Source organism: Periophthalmus magnuspinnatus, chromosome 16 (assembly GCF_009829125.3).
Source record: "Periophthalmus magnuspinnatus isolate fPerMag1 chromosome 16, fPerMag1.2.pri, whole genome shotgun sequence".
Classification (NCBI taxonomy): domain Eukaryota; kingdom Metazoa; phylum Chordata; class Actinopteri; order Gobiiformes; family Gobiidae; genus Periophthalmus; species Periophthalmus magnuspinnatus.
The window spans coordinates 6,013,072-6,036,338 of record NC_047141.1 but is presented as its reverse complement, the minus strand read 5'-3'; the positions used below and the strand labels follow the sequence as shown (position 1 = coordinate 6,036,338).

General features: G+C 40.7%; 1 protein-coding gene across 1 annotated transcript; it reads left to right on the top strand.

The window, feature by feature from the left end:
* The first annotated feature begins 1,392 nt into the window (after positions 1–1,392).
* On the top strand, positions 1,393–21,143 carry LOC117383700 (sodium- and chloride-dependent transporter XTRP3-like). Its single transcript, XM_033980909.2, has 11 exons — positions 1,393–1,640; positions 3,819–3,959; positions 9,920–10,011; positions 10,477–10,704; positions 14,523–14,633; positions 15,254–15,495; positions 16,376–16,538; positions 17,312–17,513; positions 18,282–18,441; positions 19,121–19,286; positions 19,356–21,143. Exons 1-11 carry the CDS (start codon positions 1,514–1,516, stop codon positions 19,500–19,502), a joined length of 1,779 nt encoding a protein of 592 aa, XP_033836800.1. The 5' UTR covers positions 1,393–1,513; the 3' UTR covers positions 19,503–21,143.
* Positions 21,144–23,267: the final 2,124 nt, after the last annotated feature.

The following is a 23,267-nucleotide window of genomic DNA, read 5'->3' as shown; positions in this document are numbered from 1 at the left end:
GTACAAATCATCTTTGGCCTGCACTACATATTGTCTAATGGAAAATGCACATTACAGACTTTGTGAGGGGCCCTTCTCTGCACTGGGCCCTGGATAAACACTACCCTTTAACCCCCTCCCAGTGCCAGTTTTTGTTTCTTGCGGCTAGGCCCAGTAATTATACAGATATTAACCATAAACCAGGTCAACAACATCTGCAAACAGACAGTTACACGGCAAACTCCACCTGAGAGTTCTGACCTGTCTCCAGCTCAGGTTGAACTATAGAGATTCTACAGTGTGTTGATGTCACTTGAACCCAGCCCTAGAATCAAACCTGACCTGCATAAAATCCCTCTGGTCAAAGTGATCCACACTAAACTACACACATCTGCAGACATTAATGACCAGAGGTGGTACAGTAGCCAAAAAATATACTCAAGTAAGAGTAATGTTACTTCAAAATAATATCACTTAAGTAGAAATACAAAGCAGTGATCCAGGAAATGACTCAAGTATTTTGGAAAACTATTACATAACATGCGATGTATAATTTGAAGTTAAAGAAATGTGACAAAACATAAAATAATGACCAAAATGTGGTATTTTCAAACAGACACAAAAATGAGACAAACTAAATCATATCTGAAGGAGCTGCAAGAAACACAACATGTCACTTTTGTCACTCACAGTGGGAAGAGGAACCAAAACTTTTACTTCAATAAAAAATATTTCACAAGTACGAGTGAAAGTATGCTGCTGGAAAAGTACTCTGATAGTACAATATCTTTAAAAAGTTCCTCAAGTAAATGTAACTGAGTACCCCCTACCTCTGGATCTCAGTTCATATGGGTGAGTTGCATACTGTCGTTGTGTCCTTGGGCAAGACAATGCACCCCCCCTCTCCCCCTTTGTGCGCGCGCGGATGTATTTGTGTAAATGGTAGAGTGGATCGTTGATGTAAAAAGCGCACAACTGGAACTAGGAAATAAAAATAATGATATGGAACATGACTTGTTCAGTGTGGTCTGTGGTCAGGCAGGGTGTCGTTTCTTTTATGGTCTTTTCCCTTCCGTTATTCTGACTCAACATTAACGTTAAGTATCCGTATAATCATGTGTGGAGAAGTGGGTTATTCATGCGCCCTCCGAGTCAAACATTCACCTGTGTTAAGGCCCTGCCCACGGCCAACATCCTCTTATCAGGCCTCAGACTAGCTGCGCATGTGGGGCAGAAGCGCAGAGCCAGGGTCCGACAACAAAACACGAGCACCGGAGCCTCTGGACCTCTGCGCGGACACGAATCTACACCCACCCACGCGGAGGCACTCGACCGACCGCTTATTCACCCACAACACGCCGAGTCTGTGCGCCTTGGACCCGCGCAGACCTGTCACGGCGGCTCGGTGTCCTGGAGAAAAGAAAGACCCTCCTCTTCACAGCGCCGCCGTGTATAAGAAGCGGAGCACACAAAGGAGCGCGCTCAGACCGACCGCGCACCGGGGCTCACGCGCACTAAACACTGACACACAATAATGGAGAAGGGGGCAGCGAGAGCCGAGTGGGACAGCCCGGTCCAGTTCATCCTGGCCTGTGTGTCGTACGCGGTGGGACTGGGGAACGTATGGCGCTTCCCGTACCTGTGTCAGATGCACGGAGGAGGTGAGTCCAGCCAGCGCGCGCTCCCGTTAGGACTTGGAGCACAAGAGGGTTATTTGTATTAGCACGTGCACCTTGGGGTAAGGTGCACCTGCTCTGGGTGACGGTGTGTGTGTGTGGGGGGGGGGGGGTCCTCTCCAAGGGCCCACACGTGCGCTCCTGCTCAGTTGTGCGCCCTGGTGACTCTTGCCTCGATGGCGGCAGAGCGTTTGACACTTGAACTCACAGGTTTGGTTGGACCACGTGGTGTTTTTGTGTGGAGTTTGCATCTTCACTCCGCGAATGTGTGGCTTTCCCCAGGGTACTGGATCTCCCATCTGTTGTATAAAAGACAAGAACTCCAGCTAGGTACTCCTGACCACTAACCTGCAGCTCAGGTGTGGTCTCCAGGCGCCTCCACATTCACTCAACATGTATAATCCCGTGTAGACAATAAAGAGTCTCTTGATTTTTTGTTCTTGGTGACAAATTCAGAGTATTGTTATGTCCAGTCCAGTGCACAGCTTGGACCCACAGCCTCTGCGTTACATTTTGGGCATTTTTATGCGTAAAGCTCACGCCGCTGACATCATCATTTGAAGATTTCATTTTAAACCTGACCCTACTCATGGCTCTGGCTATTTTTTCTTTGGGATGACCATAGAAGAGGGTCAGAGGTGATGTAAATAAATACTGGGGAGGTCTGCCCCGCGCGGGAGAGCGCACCTGCACCACAGTGTCAGTTCTTAAAGGAACTGCATGAAAGATTTTGATTTTAAGATTCATGAACTTGACCTATCTATCCCCAGATAATGAGGTAAATCAAATATCGCTCTTACTGATAACAATTCCACTGCTGATTTATTCTTCATTACAAAAAAACATTGGACATGATGGACTAGTGATTTGTTGATAATTTGGTGTTTTGGTTCAAGATGATGATCCAAGAGCAGAATGAGCCTCAAGTGAGTCTCTCATTTGTGTTTGTTCAATGCTGAAATCCAGTTGGTTTAAACATAAAATGCCTCTCTCTGATCTGAATGGTCACTACCTAAACCCCAGCACCTGCAGTCAATCATGAATCAGTGCTAGTGCAGCCTCTGCAGCTCAGTGAGTGAATTCTGGAGGTTCTGAGCTTTCACATGAGGCCTGTCCATAAACTGAGAATGAGACAAACTTATATGTGTTTGCTGCCACCCCAGGTTCAGTTGTAATTACAGTACCTTAAAAAAAAGTTTACAAACAGTTCAATTTAATGTATTTGTTTTGCAATTTACAATTTAAACAAAACAAAAGAGTGATCTCTTATGTAAATCATAAGTATATTAAGTAGGACTAACACATGCACATCTAAATGAGGGTTATGTCAGGTCTAAACCAAGACTAAGCAGGTCTACAGCATAGTCTCTATTTATAAATGTACATAGCTAACCTGCTAGACCAGGGGTGGGCAAACATTTTGACACACGGGCCACAATGAGTTGTAAAATTGGGGGCCGGGCCAGGATATATATAAATATGTCTATCTATCTATCTATTATATTAGAGGTTTGGCCTGTAACATGTAGCAAAGCATGAATATGTAAGGCTCATTGTACAAATTGTTTTGCAAATGCATTAATGGAATTAATAATTAATTGATTAAATTTCAGTTAAATAAACACAGCAGAAAAATTATAAACAAGGTTTACGTTCGGCGGGCCGGATTAATAAGCCCAAAGGGCCATGTGTGGCCCCCGGGCCGCAGTTTGCTAGCCACCATGTTCCAGACAGACTGTGAGCGTGGACATGCCTCTGGCTCCATTGACTCTGGATTTTTATGACACTATTTAGTGCCTAAATCAAGATATACACATTTATAACAGAGAAATCAGGCACCGTACTTCTCCGAGGTAGCATTAGCAACATGTTTGATTGACAGCATTGCAAAGTCACAAAACAGCATTGTGGATGGGGAGGGCCATTACGTTCAACAGCCTCGCTCCAGATTGGCTCTTTGGTTGCTATGATACTCAAGGTTGGAATTCCAAATATAGAACTCGGCTTCAGATTCGTCCTTATAACCGCTCCAGCCTCGATGAGCTGTCGGTGACGTCACACTCCCTTAGTCCACTTCTTCATACAGTCTATGGTCTACACCAGGACTTCATATGGACTGCATTGTCTTTGTTAACGCTGAAGTTTATGACTTGTTGTGTGCAGGGGGCTTCCTGATCCCCTACCTGCTGATGCTGTTCCTGGAGGGAGTGCCTTTGTTCTACCTGGAGCTGGCAATTGGACAGAAGATGCGTCAGGGCAGCATCGGGGCATGGACAGCCATCAGCCCGTACCTGGGGGGAGTGGGTGAGTGACTCCTGTCTCACATGCACACAGACCCAGCTCCTGGTTGCCGAGTCTGCTTCTTTATACTGACTTCGAACTTCTATTTTTTTCCCAAATTCACTTGCAAATTTTGACTTAGCACTTTCACGAAGGGTTGTCAAAATCAGATACTAATCAATACTAATACTAATATCCAAAGCTAGATTTTCATTTGGGAAAGTATCAATACTCATTCACAGCTATTTAGGAAAATAAACCTGTCCTGAAAAGCTTTAGAATGATCTTGATTTGTATCTTTCACAAATATAAGACACATAGACTAGTTTACACCCATGGACCACTATGGAACCTACTGGACCCTGAGGGATTACACACATATAAAGCCACATGGGAATAGAAAAGAAAGCACTACCCTTTAATGTTGAAAATCACATTCTGTTGTCTAAGTAAGAGTGTAAGAGTGTTTTAAATGTTACTATTGTAACTCCACTGTCACGCCATAATGCTGTTTCACGATAATAGACCCGCTACAAAATGCAATGCAAGCTGTAAACAGTTGATTGATGGTTTAAAGCAGTTTTTGATGTTAAATATGTTAATAAAAACATCACATCTGATTAGCCGGTGTTCAAGTGTGGCATGTTTAACTAGTTCTGTATATTTTGCTCTTATTAGCTGGGGTAACAAACATAGTGACCAGTCATATAAAGTAGTGATAAGTGTGATAAGACATACCAAGACATATCAAGACATAACATGACGTAGACGTAACAGCTATTTACAAAAGTCTGTGCTGTGTGTGTGATATTTCTGTTATTTTGGAGGTGGGTAAGGTGGAGATTTGTAAGTTAGGAGTGAAGATATAGAGAATGTAAATATGGAAAAAAAATAAAATAAATAAATAAGTAAAAAATAAAATAAAATAAAAAATAATAAATAAATTAAAATAAATTAAAATAAAATATAAAAATGAAATAAAATAAAATTGGAAAAAACATATAGATATAAAAATAAAAAATTAAAATGAATTAGGTGTTGTGATTGGTGAAGCCCAGTGGTGTTTTTCTTTTTTTCGGGGGCTATTTTTCAAAGATTATTCGCTTGATGAGCTTTGAAAATCTGGTACAAAGCATGGCTACATTCACATTATAGGTCAAATCTGATTTTTTATTTGACCTAGATCTGATTTTTCACAACATTGACTATGTTTAAATGCACACCAGGAAAACCGGGTAACTGGCCTAGTCCAATTTAAACCGATTTATCAAAATGCATGTAAACCCGGCAACTACGATTGAGGCTTTGTGATTAGATTCTCCCAGATCACATTAACACATCTGGAGAAGCTCATGTGTACTCATGTGTACTCAGCACCGTGTAACAGCACGGTCCGACTTACATTAGGAGCAGACTAGGATAGGCATTCAACTGCATGGGGTAAGAAACAGCCAGACAAATATTAGACGTGTGTTTGGACGTTTACTCGCTCGTTTTGTTTCAGCAGCGACGACAAACTACAGTCCCTCCACCGCAGACTGGCATGTTGTTTTGTTATGATCCGCTACGTTAAAGTGAAAGTATTTACACTGTTTCAATGTGTTTATATGACAGAGCAAATAATGTGTGAGTGACAAAGTTCCTGTATGACATGTCGCTTATATATTTGTGCGGTTGCATGTATGATAGCGTATTTTATTAGCAATTAATGCAAAATTAATGGATGCCCCTGTTCGCTCTTGTTGGGTTCTTTGAGTGGCTGTAGACTGGGACGAGAGCGGTCTGACAGGTTTTGCGGGACGATTTTGGGGGTTTAGCACACTCGGATCTCTTTGTGCATGTAAACGTAAAGCAGGTGAACAGATTTTTTCTCGAATGCGACACTTTCAGATGTGATACTAAGTCAGAACACACAAATCACTGTTATCATCTGCAGCTCTGCAATGCCTCATGGTTTTACTGAAAGAATTTAAAGATGAAACGTTCAAAACATTCTGCCCCCTCAAGAAAATGAGTCAAACACAAAATATCAATTGCATAATTCCATGGAAATAAAAAGTTCAAACCATATTTTGAAACATTCTCCACGGAGATAAATGAGTTTTATATGATACTGTGGAAGACTGTAGTCCAAGAACAACATTTCTATGGAAAAAAGCAGGCTCTTCTCAAGGACAGATAAGAGTCAGGTTAGTTTAGTCTATTCTGTGGCAAAAATGTTACATACTGGGGCTTTAAGGTGAAAGATGGAGAACAAAACCTTTGATAATTGTTTGTTGGCAAAATGGTGCTCGCTGATTAAAAAGATATAATGTAAGCCATTCACTTAAAGAAATTCTTGGTCGACTAAAGAATTCCCTGTGCTTCAATGACTCGACTAAAAGGGGCGTGGCAAAAGCTCTCCAAACTATCTCAATCATCCGACCATATATTTGACCCCAGGACCACTGACAGGGCAAGAAAAGTTTGTGTAAATTGAACATGTAAATGAAAACACGCGGAATTATTCACAATTCATTCCCACTTCATTCCCACATCTCCAAGCCCCTCCTCTCTGACGCTGTCCATAAACACGACCAGTCTGAAGTTTGGACACACTTTCATTTGTGTTTCTTCTTTATTTCTATGATTATTTACTTTGTAGATTCTCACTGAAGCATGAAAACTATGAATGACATATATGGAATGTAGTAAACAAAAAGTACCTCAAAACTTGGTAGAGCGGTCAGATCCACTGACCCACAGGTTGGTGGTGTGATTCCAGCTCCCACAGATGAATGCTGTCGTTGTATCCTTGGGCAAGACACTTAACCCACCTCACCCCCAGTGTCTGTGTACACTGGTGGATCAATGTGTGCGGGACTGGGTGAGTGGTCCCTTGATGTCATGAAGCTCATTGAGAGAAGGCCAAGAGTTTGCAGTTCTGTTGACAAAGCAAATGGTGGATACTGTGAGGATCTGAGTATAAAACATTAAAAATAGTTCAGTTATTTAACTTTTTTTCTTTCCTACGCAGGTCCACTTTTCTTGCATCATATAGTTGACATATTCTGTGTGTATACAAAATGTAGAAAAGTAGTAAAAAGAAAGAAAAAACCTGAATGAGCGGGTGCGTCAAAACTTTTTCTGGTAATGTAATCCCAGTCAAATAATTATTCAACCAATTAAAATTTTGATTAACTGAGACACCATCAACAGATTAATCGACTAAACGACTAGGCCTACTCCAGGTTTTCTTCTTCTGCACATCAGGCCACTTCAGGGCTGTTTGGTCCCCACAGAAAAACCCATTGGAACTGAGAGAGTTATTCTTCAGATTCTTATGTTCAGACCTCTATTTGTTTCATACCTCGACAGTCTGGGCTGCACTCTCCCTCATTCCTCTTCATTGTCACGTGACGTTGCTGTGACGTGTTGCTCAGCTCATTTAAACAGATTTTGGCGCTGTCTTCCTACTTGGAACAGTATCCCAGGTGTGAGAAAGTTTATATGCCCCCTCGTCCCGGTTTACAGTCTGGTGAGCGCGTTTCTGGATCTCGATGGCCTCCCTAATCCAATGATGGTACTTGTTGCTCTCTGTCCTATGACCTTAGAGTTGTCCCAATCCATGAGATAGTTTTCCCTCTTGTAGTGGTCTGATATTGCAGATTTAAGCTGTGGCTTGGGTGTATGGTTTGGTTGTTTCTTTTTGCCTTCTGAAGAAAATAAATAGAGATCTGTACAAAAGAACCTAAAGTATTTATATCAGAAGACCTAATGGGGCGACAGTAGCTCAGCTGGTAGAAGTTTTGTCCACTGATTTGAAGGTTGGCGGTTTAAAATCCCGCTCTGGACATAAACATCACCGGTTGAGCGGTCAGATCCACTCTCCCACAGGTTGGCGGTGCGATTCCAGCTCCCACAGATGAATGCTGTTGTTTGTTTTGTCTGCGTTCCTTGATGTAAAGCACTTTGAATGACTTGAAAATAGAAAAGCTCTATCTAAAAACGTGGCCATGACCTTTAACGAACCTAATTGGATTATTAATAACTTCTAGATAAGAGCGTATTGTTACGAAGCCGTCGACAAGATATGTTTTTTTCTGTATTACATTCTGCTCTTTTAAATTGTTGATTCATGTTTTGTTTTTGTATTATATGTTCTGTCAGGGTCGACATCAAATCAATGAAATATTATTCATGAAAATCAGAAAGAGAGTGTTTAGATGTAATAATGGTACTGTGTGTTTGTGATATCAAATTATGCATGTGTTTTAGAGTCTGTAGTGTATAGTTCAGATAATGATTACGATTACGATTAATTTGTATTGCAGACTAGTCACCATTGGTCGATTAATCTGTTTAAGAGAACCTATCAAACGCCAAACTGAACTTTGTATGTGGTGAAGTCAGGGCTTAACATGTTATTGTGTTACAAATAAATGAATTATCTGAGCCTAGTCAATTATTGTTAGGTCTGAAAAATGCTATATAAATGCAAGGGTTAAAGTCCTTTTAATGGGCAGCAACAATGCCTGCCTGGTTACATAATGCCATTTTTGCTCATATACAGGAAAATTACCTTCCTTAATTTGTGCTGACATGACTTTGAACTCTGTGGGAGTTTTGGTTTCATGCGGATGTGGCCGGTCATTTCCGAGATATTTAAGTGCATCTCTGGTGGGATAATACCTTTTGCACATATACACTACAGTTTCACTCCAATCACGAAGCAGTTTGAGAAGAAAAGTTGACAAATATGTTGAAAATTACAGGAAGTAGAAAGTTTAAAACACACTGATGACATCACGCTGAAGAATTGAATTATATTGAAAAAACTGGCACAATTTACATAAAAGAAACATATTTTTTCCTGATAGTTTAAGATAAGATATGCCTTTATTAGTCCCACATTGGGGAAATTCCAGAACAAGACAACATTCATATATGCATGCCTGTCTATGGTAGAATGTTCAGCAGTTACTATGGTGACAGGTTTTTAAGTCTGAAAACTCAAGAAAAAAATATAAAAATGGATTTAAACAGCACATTTTCTGTCTGTGATAAATAGAAGCGTTCATGGTCTTGCTTAAGAGTTTGATTTTCAACAGTTTTGATCAAAAATATGTCTGTTTTAAATGTCATCCGTGCATGTTTGAGTAATCCTGCAGTCGCTCTCGGGCCCTATTCAAACCCTCCTTATCGTTAGCAGTAAGATTCTGTACAATGCTCCACCCGTGAGCCTACGTCACCCATGCTCCCACACGACAATCCCCAGAATTATACACTACAGCTTCACAAACCTGATATGATGCGCAGTAGTTTCATAAACGGAAAGTACGCCGAGTTACTTTTGTCTCAGTTAATACATTGTTTTCGGTGAATATAGCATTTTCAAAACAATAAAAAGTAACATGGTGATCTAAAGATGTTATGTGCAGTAAATACCCCAAAGACGTAAAATACCCCCTCTTCAAAAACACGAAAAACAGAACTAGCTCATTTTAAGCAGTTAGCATTGGTCCAAAGTTAATTATTACTTGCCTTATGCATTCAAATCTACCCTAATTATTCACCACATTGAGCTTATGATTCAGAGACGAGCGTGGAGTTTTCCCATGACAGCAAAGCTAACAACAACTAGCATGCTAAGGCACACTTCCTGATTAGCGGAACAATAAAATACTTTCTAATTAGATCGAGACAGCACGCAGAGGACTTATTAAATAGTAGTACTTTCTTTTCTATTCCCATGTGGCCTTGTATCTGTGTACTCCCTCAGTCGTCCAGTAGGTTCCATAGTGGTCCATGGGTGTGTACTAGTCTATGTGTCTTATACTTGTACTGACACAGCTCAAAATCATTATAAAGATGCGCAAGAAAGGTTAAATTCTGTCCTGTGAATGTGACACTGTAGTACCGATACCTGCTCAAATAAGTGAGTGTAATACTGTTCCTGAATAGCTAGCTTTAGTGCTAATCCAACCTTCCTGTTGTGTGTGCAGGTCTGGCCAGTGTGGTGACCTCCCTCTACCTGTGTCTCTACTACAACATCATCAATGGGTGGAGCTTCTGGTACCTATTTCATTCTTTTCAGGTAAGGTCCTACAGTATATTATGCAAAATTGACCCTTGTGAGCTTTAAGTCATGTTATAATGTCGTTACCTCCTCAAAAACACACCTGGAGTTGTGTTTTGTTTCATTCGCACATGTTTGAGCAATCCTTTATTATTCGTCTGTAACATTTCAAAAGCTCAAAATGATCTGTTCCACCTTGTGATGTCATGAAGTGGTAGTTTTCAAGTTAACCTTTTGCCATTAGTTCAGTAGACAGCATATTCCAGAGCTGAAATTATCCAAATGATTCTAGAGAAGTTGTATGGAGTTTAAAAACACAGTGGAGCACTTCCTGTATTACCACATGATGACATCACAAGGTGGAACAGAGTGTTTTCTGTTTGAGAGAAGAACATAAAAACACAGATCGGAAAACAGCGTAATATGGGCCTTTTAAACAAATACACAATTATTGCGTTATGAACCATCTGGTGTCACATGTAGGCGGTCCTCCCCTGGTCCACCTGTCCTCTCTCAGCCAATCGGACGGAGCCGCTGGAGGAGTGCCGGGTAGCCACGCCCACACAGTACTTCTTCTACAGGGAGACTCTGAACATCTCGCCCAACATCGAGACCAACGGGGGCATCCACACGGGGCAGGCCCTGTGTCTGCTCCTCGCCTGGGTCATGACCTACCTCTTCATCGTCAACGGGGTCAAGTCCACCGGCAAGGTACGGAGCTCTGTTAATGGGGTATTTGATTTGATTCCTTTTTATTTCGAACACGTAAATGCATATAAATCTTGTCTGGTCTTGTTTCTTCTTTATTTCCATGATTATTTACACTGTAGATTCTCCCTGAAGACATCAAAACTTTGAACGACACATATACGAGTGTAGCGAACTACTTAATTCCATATCTAAAATGTAGAAAGTAGTAAAACATAAAGATACACGAGAGAGTACGTTCAAACTTTTGACTGGTAGTGTATATAAAAAGTCAATAAAAAGAAAAGAGTGTACACATGTTTGAAAGGCAATAGGGAGAACTAAATGAAACTTATGTGATCCTTCCCCGTTCTCTTTTACAAGAACTACACGCTTTGATGAGTATTCAAACAGCATACACAAAGGATCTATAGTTTATTAAGTGTCAGAAAAAATCATGCCTGTTTTAACGTAATCTGTTGTACGGCATACACAAAGAATCTATTAAGTGTCAGAAAAAAGCATGTCTGTTGTACAGTATATCCACAATACAGTACAACAGATTATCACATCGGTAGCCATCAATTACATTCTTCATTTTACTTTTTACATGTTTGCTCATTGCTTTATATCGGCATTGAGTTTGTTCCAAAGTTCTACACCGTTCATTGTTAAACACATGTACCTGCACATACCTGCTCAAAATGAGTATCTAATTTTCAATACTTTTGACAACCCTAGCGCTGAATGAGGTGTACTTGTTACCAATGTTCCCTTTAATTTTTCACGAGTCTGAGCAAACACACAAACTCCCTGAGCGTCCCATGGGCCAGTGTGAGCGACATCAGATGTGCGCACTGTGGTCATGCTGCATCGCATCCATCCAAGTTAAATGGTTTATTAAAAGAATCAAATTGCTGCATTTACATTTCTGTTATAAGACTTTTAATTAAGTGCTTTAGCCACTTATACAATGAAAATGACAAAAATCTTGCTCATGACCTGTGTAGTATGTTAATGCTATTGGAAGTATAAATATTTAATTTCAACTATGGCAAAACATGAGCTTCCAACCAAACCAAGACAACTGTAAACTCCAATGTTGAAAACAAACTTAACATTTTTATGATAAAGCTCTGACTTGTATTATGAGTATAAGCCATTGTGTGAAGCTTTTGCTGTGACTGAGTGAGATTGTCCTACTGTGTCTGGGAGACAGTCCGTTAACTCTTTTTCAGTATATGACACGATCATTTGATTTTTACAACTCATAAACTAGTGACAGTATCAATGACCAATACACACTGAGAGGAATCTGTATCTGCACAGCTGCTCCATTACTGTACATTTATATATCATATCAAACACAGTATATAATGTGTATTTGTACATAAAATATATTCAAAACAAGTGGTATGGGTCAAAATAAATATATATTTACAAACCACACACTGCAAACAGTGAACAAACACACACACACTTCAAAATGTAAACACACACTGGAAACTAAGAACACACTGTACATGTGACAGTGTGACAGTCATTCTGTGTCAGTGGCTCAGTGGTTAGAGGTTGGAGGATCGAGTCCCGCTCGGACCAACTTCTGTCATTGTGTCCTTAGGCAAGAGACTTTGGCATTAGCTAACGCTAATGATTACGCATGATGTATTTGACCCACAATTAAGTCAATAGCAGAATAAACCACACTTACCGATCAGGAACAGCATCCAGTCCATCCGCACATAAGATCCTCTTGCTCCTGAGTCCATCATGAGATCTTCACTCGGTTCCACGAACCGCTCCGGGTCCGAGATGCCTCTAGTTTAACTTGTACAAACATCCACAGTGTCCTCGGTCGCGTACTTCCTTTGTTTTGTCCGTTTCGTCATGTTTAAAACGCAAAACTGCTACAAAACAGTGCGTAACAGTGCGCCCGAGGGCGGGCCGTGGGGACGTTATGGGGATAAACACTTAGCATCATTAGCATCATTAGCATCATTAGCATCATTAGCATCATTAGCATCATTAGCATCATTAGCATCATTAGCATCATTAGCGAGTCTTCACTCCACATCGGCCACATCGGCTAAACCTCTGGGAGCGGGACATGAGGAGCCTCAATGACGTGGATAAGCTGCGCAAATACGTCTGTGAATCACATAATTGTCTGGAGCAGCTCGTCCCCGGTCACACTCACTGACTCACATTGAAAAATAGCGCAGAATGAATTGTTGTGTGTTTATTTTATTTTCAATTCCGGTTCGATTTTTTTGTGCGCAGCGCAGATTTTCTGTGCGCGGAGACCGTGTCAGCAGTGCGTAATTGCGCACGCGCGCAGTTTAGAGGGAGCAGTGCTTGTTACTGTGGTGGACACAGTGTAGCAGCTGCTGAATATTTGTCATTTCTCAGACCAGTCGGCGACTGAACTGGACACAAAGCAGCATGTATCTGTCGCAACCAAAGAGTAACAACGTGTACATGAGCAGTGATGAAACCAACAGATTTCTTTGAATCTACCTCAGTATCACTTATGTCTGCACCTGAAAACCCAACACACAGTTTGAAACATGTCTAAGTTTCAAAACTGCATTCTCACATAGAAACACTCAACAAACGGCTATAAACATGGAGGCACTGTACTTTCTATATTTTTACAGATGACTTTCTAGCAAGATGAATTTTATAAATAGTGAGCCAAATTTTTAATAATTTTGAAAGTCACAATGTGTAACTTTTTAGCTAAACAATTGACTTTTTTGTTTATTTTGGTTAGGTTTATTGCACTGAAAAACATACCCTTATTGTGAGAGATCTTGCAAACCTCACTCTTATTTGAGTCTCCCTCCTGTTTCCATGAAAATGTTGTTCCTTTGGCCATAAGGTGAAGTATGGTTTTTATTTTCTATTTCCATGGTATCATCCCTCTAGGATGTTTTATACTGTACTTTTAAGTATCTGAATAATTAACTGACAAAAGGCACTGTAAGCAGATGTCTGTATTAAAGTGTTGTCCATATCACATCAGATATCAGCAAGTGTGAATATGTGATGCTTTCAGGGGCTTGTGAGTCTATAAAACTAACGTTAGGCATTCTCACTGGGCCTTAAGAGCCTCTGGAATCCAAACCGGTTCTTCAGTCTGGTCACCACCTCCTCCCCTGTGCCAGAGCCCAAACAGAACCATGGGAAACAAAGGAGTTAATTTATTATATTTTTTCAGTCCTCTTTGTTATTTATTTTAGTTTTCCTTGTAAGCAGCCATGTTTGTTTGGATAAGAATGGACTAATTGCGTGCCTGATTGGCTCATCCATTAATCACTCCCAGAGATAAAACCAGTGCCCATTTTTGCACAATATTGGAGAAGTGTGTATTCTTGGCTAAAAATGGGGTACATCCAATTATATACAGACTGTATATATAAATGGACATAGCTAAAGAGCTAGCCATCGTGTTCCAAACAGGAAGTGGGCATGGGCACGAAGTGGTTCCTTAGAGCTATGGTTGCAATTGATTCCTTTTCAAAAGTCTTCTCCCCTCTCTCTCTAACTACTGCCATCAGACTCAGCATTCTGATCTTAAAATGCAGATTTTAAACCCCTCTGCACTCTCCTGGTGTTTTTATCTAACTATTTTGGCCTTAAATGAAGATATGCTAATTAATAACAGACCAATTTGGTGCCTACTTTCCCTGAGGTCACTCCTGCGAGCTTTAGTAACAAGCGGTGTGCGGGGGAAGGGGTGTGTACCTTCAACAGCTTAGTCCACTTCTTTATACAGTACTTCTTTATACATTTGAATCTTGGTGCATCACATATGATTGTCTGCATGTCGGCCTTTGCAGGTGGTGTACTTCACTGCCACATTCCCGTACATTGTGCTGACCGTGTACCTGATCCGTGGCGTCACGCTGCATGGCGCTGTCAACGGTATCACCTACATGTTCACTCCCAAGGTAGGTCTTTTTCTGGCACCTACACACAATCCACTCACTACGTTTACATGCACGCCAGGAAAACCAGGTAACTGGCCTAGTCCAATGTAAAATGATTTTTCAAAATGCAAGTAAACCAGGGAGTCAAGATTGAGGTTTGAATCTCCCAAATCCCAATAACACATCTAGAGAAACAGGTATGTCCTCGGATATTGTTTGTTTCACACAGTCTAGTTTCTCTGTGTTAATGTAGCGAGTGACTTAGCAAGTGGCTCAACAAAGCTCTCTCACCTCTGGTACATTTTCTAATCATTTTCCCCTGTTAATGCATATTAAAGGTGTAAAGAGGTTCCAAGCAAGAGTTGTTATAAGCAGATCTACAGGCCAAAATAAGTCCACCTCGTGCTGTCTGCATCTAATTAAATCTTTTAATTGTTCGAGAGCTTGTAAACTCTTTGAGGTGACTTGTTAGGATTCCCAGAATGCATAAGGTAAGTGAGGAATAACTTCCACTGTAAACCATTTAAAATTAACTAGTTTGTTTTTCATATTTTTAAGACATTAAAAACTAGATACTGCACTTTGAATGTTTTAAAAAAGTGTCTTTTAAATGACACGCTGTGTGTGCTGCTCTGGTTCAGATGGAAGAGCTGGCAAACCCCTCCACCTGGATCAACGCTGCCACTCAGATCTTCTTCTCCCTGGGGCTGGGCTTCGGCTCACTCATCGCCTTCTCCAGCTACAACCAGTACAACAACAACTTTGAGCGGCAGGCCATCATTGTGTCTCTTATCAACAGCGGCACCTCCATTTTTGCCAGCATCGTCACCTTCGCCGTCTACGGCTTCAAGGCCACGGTTAACTACGAGAACTGCCTGGACAGGTCAGAGCTTATGCCTCTATTTGCCTTTTGCTCAGCCAACTAAAATGTTTATTGTTTTATTTATTTCCTACTAAAATAAAATAAGACTGATGCTAATTTGTTATGTAGCTGTTATTTGTCACTCAAATGACAACGCATAAATTCAAACATTATGAGTCTCTCTGGGCCAATTATGACCAGTAAATAAAACTGATATTTTGAAGCCAATATATGATCAGCAAATTTTTCAGTATCCAGTATCAGAATTGTATTGGTGCATTCCTATTTTTTACCACATTTACACAACAAGACAAACTTGTTCCTTGCTGATGTGGATAACTTGATGTGGTAGTTCTGAAGATGTCCTGACCTTAGAACTCATCTTACTTGGGCGTGGTTAAACCACGATTATCAGTGAATAAGATTTTAGAACCGTACTGTATTTTATGGTTGAATTATTTATTTATGACTATACATTTATCATTGCTTTAATCAGCAAATGTAACTACATGCTCAGTTTGTTTCCTGACAAGTCCAGAACAATATGTTTCTGTATTTTTTATACAGATGGATATCAGTCTGGTCACTCTCTGTCGCACTCTCACATGCAAAAACACATTTTTAAATCAAATTTCTGTCTTAAGTTTAGTGCTTCATTCATTGATTCTACCGATATTTTTTCAGTCTCTTTGGAGAAGTGTGTATTCTGGACCCCAGTCCATTCAGTTTGAATATTATTACCAGCAAATTCACACCTGTCTTCCTTGGAGGACTAATCAGAAGATTTATATTCTGAATGACCAAATTTCTGTGCTGAAAACCTATTTTAAAATTATCTGCGTATGTATTGTTTAAGGATGAATGAAGTCAATGAACATTATTTTCTTTTTTTTCCCTTTAGACTGCGTCTTCTTCTCATGAACACGTTTAATTTGGCTGAGGACGTGATCAGTCAGGACAATGTACTGGACTGGGTTGAGAAGCTGAACACAAGCTACCCTTTGGAGTTTGCACAGATCGCCGACAAAGTGGAAACCTGTGACCTCACCAAAGAACTCAGCACTGTAGGTACTTCACCAAAGAACTCAGCACTGTAGGTACTTCACCAAAGAACTCAGCACTGTAGGTACTTCATCAAAGAACTCAGCACTGTAGGTTCTGGGAATCTAACCAAGGAACTAATCGCTGTTGGTATTGAGTATGACCTATCCTAACCCCAGGCTTAGACTGCACGTGGTGTATTGCGCTGCAGTGCAGAGGTCACAAGTATTCAGAATAATTCAGAGTAACAAGAGAAGCTCAGACCGCACGCTGTGCAGTGCAGTAGTGCCAGCCAAGGTGCCACAGTGCTTGGGATTCTTTCCATTTGGAGTCTGTTCTGGCCCATCACAAGCCTTTTTACTTAATAAATGAATAAATGAACATGAACATATGAGCAGAACACAAACTTGTGTCACAGCAGCACCTGCCGTGAATTTTAGAACATCAGTCTAAAAGTGAATGTTCCAGTAACTGCTGGTCTGTGTCTAAAGTACTCCAGGAACTACCGATAAACTAATACGACACTGCAGACCTCTCAGGTTCGGCTGCAGGATGTTAGATAAAAATCAAATTGTGATTGCATGATTTTTGTATAAAGTAGAATTCTGTTCAGAGTGCTCTTTTCAAACATGTCCAAGAGCAAGTGTGTTTAATTGTTTGCAGTAGACGTTCTAATACCTAAATATTTGCTGTCTGTGTGAGTTGATAATTGAACCTACTCAAACTGCGATATATTGTGCAAGCCAACTCTCAGGTCACGATGAACGAAGAAATGACGATGTGTGTGTGTGTGCAGGCAGTGGAGGGCACGGGGCTCGCCTTCATTGTGTACAGTGAGGCCATCACCAACATGCCCCTGTCCCAGCTCTGGTCTGTGCTCTACTTCTTCATGCTGCTGCTGCTGGGCATGGGCAGCATGTTGGGCAACGTGACGGCCATCATCACCCCTATAAAGGACTTTAAGATGTTCTCTGGCATCAGCGAGGAGCTGCTCAATGGTACCAAACTCTGCCTCCTGTTGTTCAGAGCACTGTTACTGTGTCACTGGGCAAGACACTTCACCCAACTCTTATGTATGTAGCAATTGTGATGGTTGGAGTATGTGTACACAGTAGCGGGAGTGTACTTAGGTTCCCACAATCCATGGTTTCATGTTTCTTAGAAAGTTTTGAAGAAAAGGCTCTTTGTTCCCACAGCGCGTGTTCTAACATTTAAAAGATATTTTTTGACAGTAAATCCATAACCTCTACCCTCACACTGATCATACCCTTCGCCATAACCCAGGAACAATAAACGGTTTGCAGAGGTCCAAAGTTATTCCTCACTTATGAATTCCGACAATGAGTTTTTAAGCTCTTTTGACCAGAGCAGAGTTTTGGCAACAAGCTAACAAGAACTAGCATACTAGTGTGTACCTTCTGATTCTGTGACCATAAAACATGTAGTAAGTAGATGTACACACAGTACACAGAAGACTTATTTTGACCTCAAAAGCTGCTTAAACAATATATCTACACTGGGACAAGACACATTTTGTTCAAACACATCATCGATATAAGGCCTTTAAGCAAATTATATGATACATTTAAAAATGCTCCTAAAAAGTAGGAACATGGAGCTTAGCCACACAGTAGTAAGCACAGGTCCATCAGTCTTCCCTAGAGAACAATGACACAATGGTCTCTGGCCTTGTAGAAACCTCCTAGTTCAATTCTGTGAAACCCACATTGTCACTGTAAAACATAAGCAGTGTACTGTTGTTGCAGGCGTAGTGTGTATCTTTTGCCTGCTGCTGGGGCTGGGTTTTACCACTCCTTCTGGAAACTACTGGTTCACCATGTTCAACGATTATGGAGCCACCTTCTCACTGCTCTTCATCGTTCTCATCGAGGTGGTCACTGTCAGCTACATCTATGGCATCAAGAGGTGTGTCCTGTCCAGAAGTCTACTTTCACTAACACAAGTACAAGTACAGTGAAGGTAGTGTATCCATTGCTGACATAGAGAGGACACCAGAGGATTCATACCATATCCAACCATAATCATCTTCTATAGAACTTCTGAAGCACTTGAGAAAGTACTCATAAACGAGCGAAGAGTTTATATGAGGTTGCACTGTCTGCCCCTGGTGCCCTCACATGACTCGCATGTTCTGAATAGTAAAAGGCCTTCATGTTTTTTTGCAATGTTGTTAGCAGTGAAGGCATGTAATGTGCTAACTTCAGCTACAACTTGTCAGAGTTAAAAAGCCAGAGCTCCATTCATCATATACAGTTATTAAATCAATTTTTAAATATTTATATATTTTTGTACCTTGACAAATAGGCCTATGTATTTAACTTCAATCACTGCAGTATGATATTAACTGGGCCACTCATCAATATGTTTTTAAGCCCAGAAACAAAATAGCTTAAAATGAAATCGAGAATCGTTTCTGAATCGAGAATGTTTTTTTTTTTTATTGAATTGAGACCCCAAAAATCAAAATCTAATTGTCAGGGGCTTAAAGATTCACTCATGTAAGGACTGGGTGGACCACGTTTTTGGACTGAGGTTTTCTGGTTTTCTGTCAATAAAGTTCCATAATTTTTTCTTGTTTTGTCAGGTTTTCTAAAGACATTGAGGACATGCTGGGCCATCCACCAAACTGGTACTGGAAAATCATGTGGGGAGGTGTCAGCCCGCTGCTCCTCATCGCACTGTTAATTTTTTACATCATCAACTACATCAGGGGAGGAACGCCCACGTACCAGGCCTGGAACCAGGAGCTGGTGAGTCCAACACACAGCGCGACATCCACAGTGGTCGTACGTTTTCTTAAGCGGCTGTGCTTTGTTCAGGGCCAGGCCGTGGTCACCGAATACCCCGTGTTTGGACAAGTCTTCATCGCGTTGCTGATCGTGTCTTCAGTGAGCTGTGTGCCAATGACAGCTCTGTATGCTTACTGCAGAAGGAGGAGACCCAGTGCTACAGCTGTGTACACATAGACCCCTGCCCAGCCCAAGAGACCCCAAAAGACCCCTATCTGACTCCAAATCGTAGACTGTATATATAGATGGACATAGTTAACCTGATAGCCGCCACGTTCCAAATAGGAAGCGAACAAGGGTGAGACATAGTTCCGTAAGAGTCTGGCTCCAATTAACTTCTACTGAAAAATCGTTGCCCCTCTCTCTGTAACTGCTGCTATCAGACTCATCATTCTGATCTTAAAATGTGATATTTTGTCCGAAAATAGCACGCTTTCTGGGCAGGAGGGATTTTTTTCACTGCAGTACCAAAAAGTGGCCACTAAACTCGAGACAGCTCTAAACTAGCTTCTGATTTCTGATTTCCAGATATGGTCCCTGGTTGCAGATTAGGCCGCTATAACCTCGATTGGCTTTGTTTGGTTGCAACTGAACACTAAGGGTGACACCAGTCCCTCAGTCCACTTCTATTATACAGTCTATGCTCGAAATACCCCAACCCAACTCGAGAATGCCCCCTGTCCCCCATGCTGTGACTGTGACTGTGTTTCATTGTATATAGACATGGACTATTTTTAGAGATGGATTGAACTTTTTTGTATTTTTGTATTGTTTGTATGATAATAATATTTTTGCCTAGAGAGTTGCCTTGTTGTATATGAAATGGGGCCTTAGCGAAATGTGGAGTGGGTGCCCTTTTTGCCAATATAAAAGCTGCCTTAGTTGATTCATAATATGATCAGAACATGCCAAATTTTCCCTGTTACTCTTCCTATGTGTCTTATAGAGAGAACAACAGTTTGATTCTTCATAAGGAAAAATATACCCCAATAAATGTGTATATGTGCTCAAACATATGCAAATAACATAGTGTCTACTGGACAGGTCCCGTGCAGGTCTCACCAGCTTCCTTTGGCTGGTAAACTTAGTAAATGCTGTCTCATGTGGTTGGGAGCTTCAGTTCGGGTCAGTGTGAAATACCGCAGTGACTTTATAGGATTCCGACGAGAACATAGCACTGGCTTATCGATGCACCGTAAATTGTTATGTAACCGGAGGACACGGCTGAAGACATTAGACATCTTAAACTGTGTTCACTCTGCAGTAGTGATGGGACTTTCGGCTCGTTTATGGGATTTGAGTCTTTTGGATCTGTTTCTTTCAAAGAGGCGTTCAAAAGAGTTTTTCTATTTATTTATATGACAGAAGCCAATTTGACAAATGGCAAATAAATTGGTTCAAACTGAGAGTGGGAGTGTGTTTACCCTTTGAAATGATGCAGAGTCCAAATAAAGCATTGGACTATAATACCAATCATATTTAAAATAACAGTTTATGATTATGATGTCAGATATGTTTTTTTTTGTGCACAAAGCTCTCACTCATGTTGCCTGCTCTGCTTGTGTGCTGATTGTTGTGTTGGTTCAGTGTTAATCTAGGTAAAAATGCATAAAAGTAGAAAGAAGATCCAAGCGTTCATGTTAAAGAACCATTTAAAAGAGCTGACTCGTTCACAAATGTCACATCACTACTCTGCAGATGTTTAGTCTCAGTCCTTTAGTGTCAGGTGAATGTGTTGCGCTTCTTGTGTGAACCCTCTTGTTTCCTGTCGTGGCCCACATGTGCACAAGACAACAGGAGTTGACTGATATAGACTTCATCCACTAAAGCTGTGAGCACAATTACTCAGTATAATTCTGTTCAGATGTAATGAGTTTTAACTTTAACAAAGCCATAATACAAAGTTTAAAGGGCTCATATTCTGCTATTTTTTGATCCATGTTATAATGTTTCCTAATCAAAAACATACATGGAGTTGTGTTTTGTTTTGTTCACATATGTCTAACACACAAACATATTTAAGCAGAGTTTCATAAATCAAGTATCATTAAGATAAATGTTACCAAAACAATACACAAGATTTAGACACAAAGCGTTCCTCCATTTAGGAAGGCTTTTGGACCTATGTAAGCTTCAGCCTATGATGCAAAGATGAGGACATGATCCAAGACAAGATGCATGTTCAGTCATTACAACATGTGACTGAATAAATGCAAAACAGGAGACTGAAGTAACATTCATTTTGTCTTCAGTTATGATCGTTGAACTTTTATTTTCTTTTAATCAGACAACTTTATAAGTCAAATGACATGTCTTGGAGGTGACGTGTCACATATCGGCTGCTGTTATTTCCTTGGAGAAAGGGGTCCTAGGTGTGTGATAGAAGGTTGACACAGTGTCTGCGCCTTGTTGCCTGATTTCAATGGTCAACAAGTTTAAAGAGAGGATATTATGCAAAATTGATTTTTTTTAGCTTTCCATCCATGTCTTGCACTTGCTTTACAGGCTTCTCAAAGCCTCTCAAAGTACTACACTGTAGTCATTGTTCAGTCGCTCCATACTCAGTGGTGGTAAGCTACTAATGTAGCCACAGCTGCCCTGAAACAGATTGATGAAAGTGAGGCTGTCACTCTGCGCCATCGCCCCTCCAGCCACCACCAACCGCACACTCCACTTTCATTTAGGCAATGTGACCTATTATGACCACTGAATCACTGTTGCTCTACTGTTATGTTGTCCTCATCAGAAACATGCCTGAAGAGGTCTTAGATGTCATCCATGCATGTCTGAGTAGTTTAGCCATCTCTACCAGGCCCTATTCGAACCCTTCTTGCGGTTAGCTGTAAGATTCTATGCAATGCAAGTTTATGTCATTCATGATCCCACACAACAATTCTCCATAAATATATAAAAACATGATACAAAACTGTTCACTACAACTTGACAAATCTGATGCAATGTGCAGTAGTTTCATTAGTGGGATGCAGCTGATACCATGTGTTATGATAGCGCTCTGAAGGGGGAGTGACTTTGCACAGAGCGCGTCCAAGAGACTCAAGAGCCTCAAAAACAAAAGTGAAACTTAAAAAACATCTTAATACGTTGTTTTCAGTGAATATATCATTTTCAAGAGAATAAAAGATAACATGGTGATCTAAATATGCAATGTCTTAGCAGTTAATACCACATAAAAGTAAAATATCCCCTCTTTAAATGCTGGATCAAGGAGGCCAATAAAATCAGAGGCATGGACACCATCAACCCTCTATCACACACCAGGGACCCTCTTCTCTAAGGACCACCAGGTAACAGGAGGTGTGCTCAGTGTGGGAACTGCCAGGTCCATCAGGTTAACCACGCCTCCAGGAAGTAACAACAGCTCATGTGTTCTGAAGGGGGCTTGCAGCTAGCAGCAAAAACATATCAACATGGTCAATACATCTCACTAATAAAGTTGTCTGACCAAAAAAAAAAATTTAAAAAAATAGATTGGCAAAATAGGAAGAAAAATAGTTTATGCCATACTGTGAAACATTTTAGACAAAGCGATATCTCCATGGATACAAGCAGATGATGAATTCTACACCAGAAAAGTTACATAATGCCTCCTGCCATACCCATTTTTCTTGTACAAGAGTGAAATGAGTTTTGAGTCAGTAGAGTGCGTACAAGCAGGTCTTGTGACAAAATCTGATCACTGTGCACTGCCTGAATCTAATCTTTAAGGATGTGTATCAGTCACAAACCCAGGAGTCATGCTCATGTGTGGTTAGCAGACTTGTTGTTTCTGTGATGCTCAAAAAGGTTGTGAAACAAACTTACAAAACTCATTCTTGTAAAGAGCTTACACATTAGCACTGTATTAGTGCTGTATTTTCTACCTGTTGCAGTCATTAAAAGAGCAGTAATTAACAAACATTGACACGTAGTACAAATCCCAGT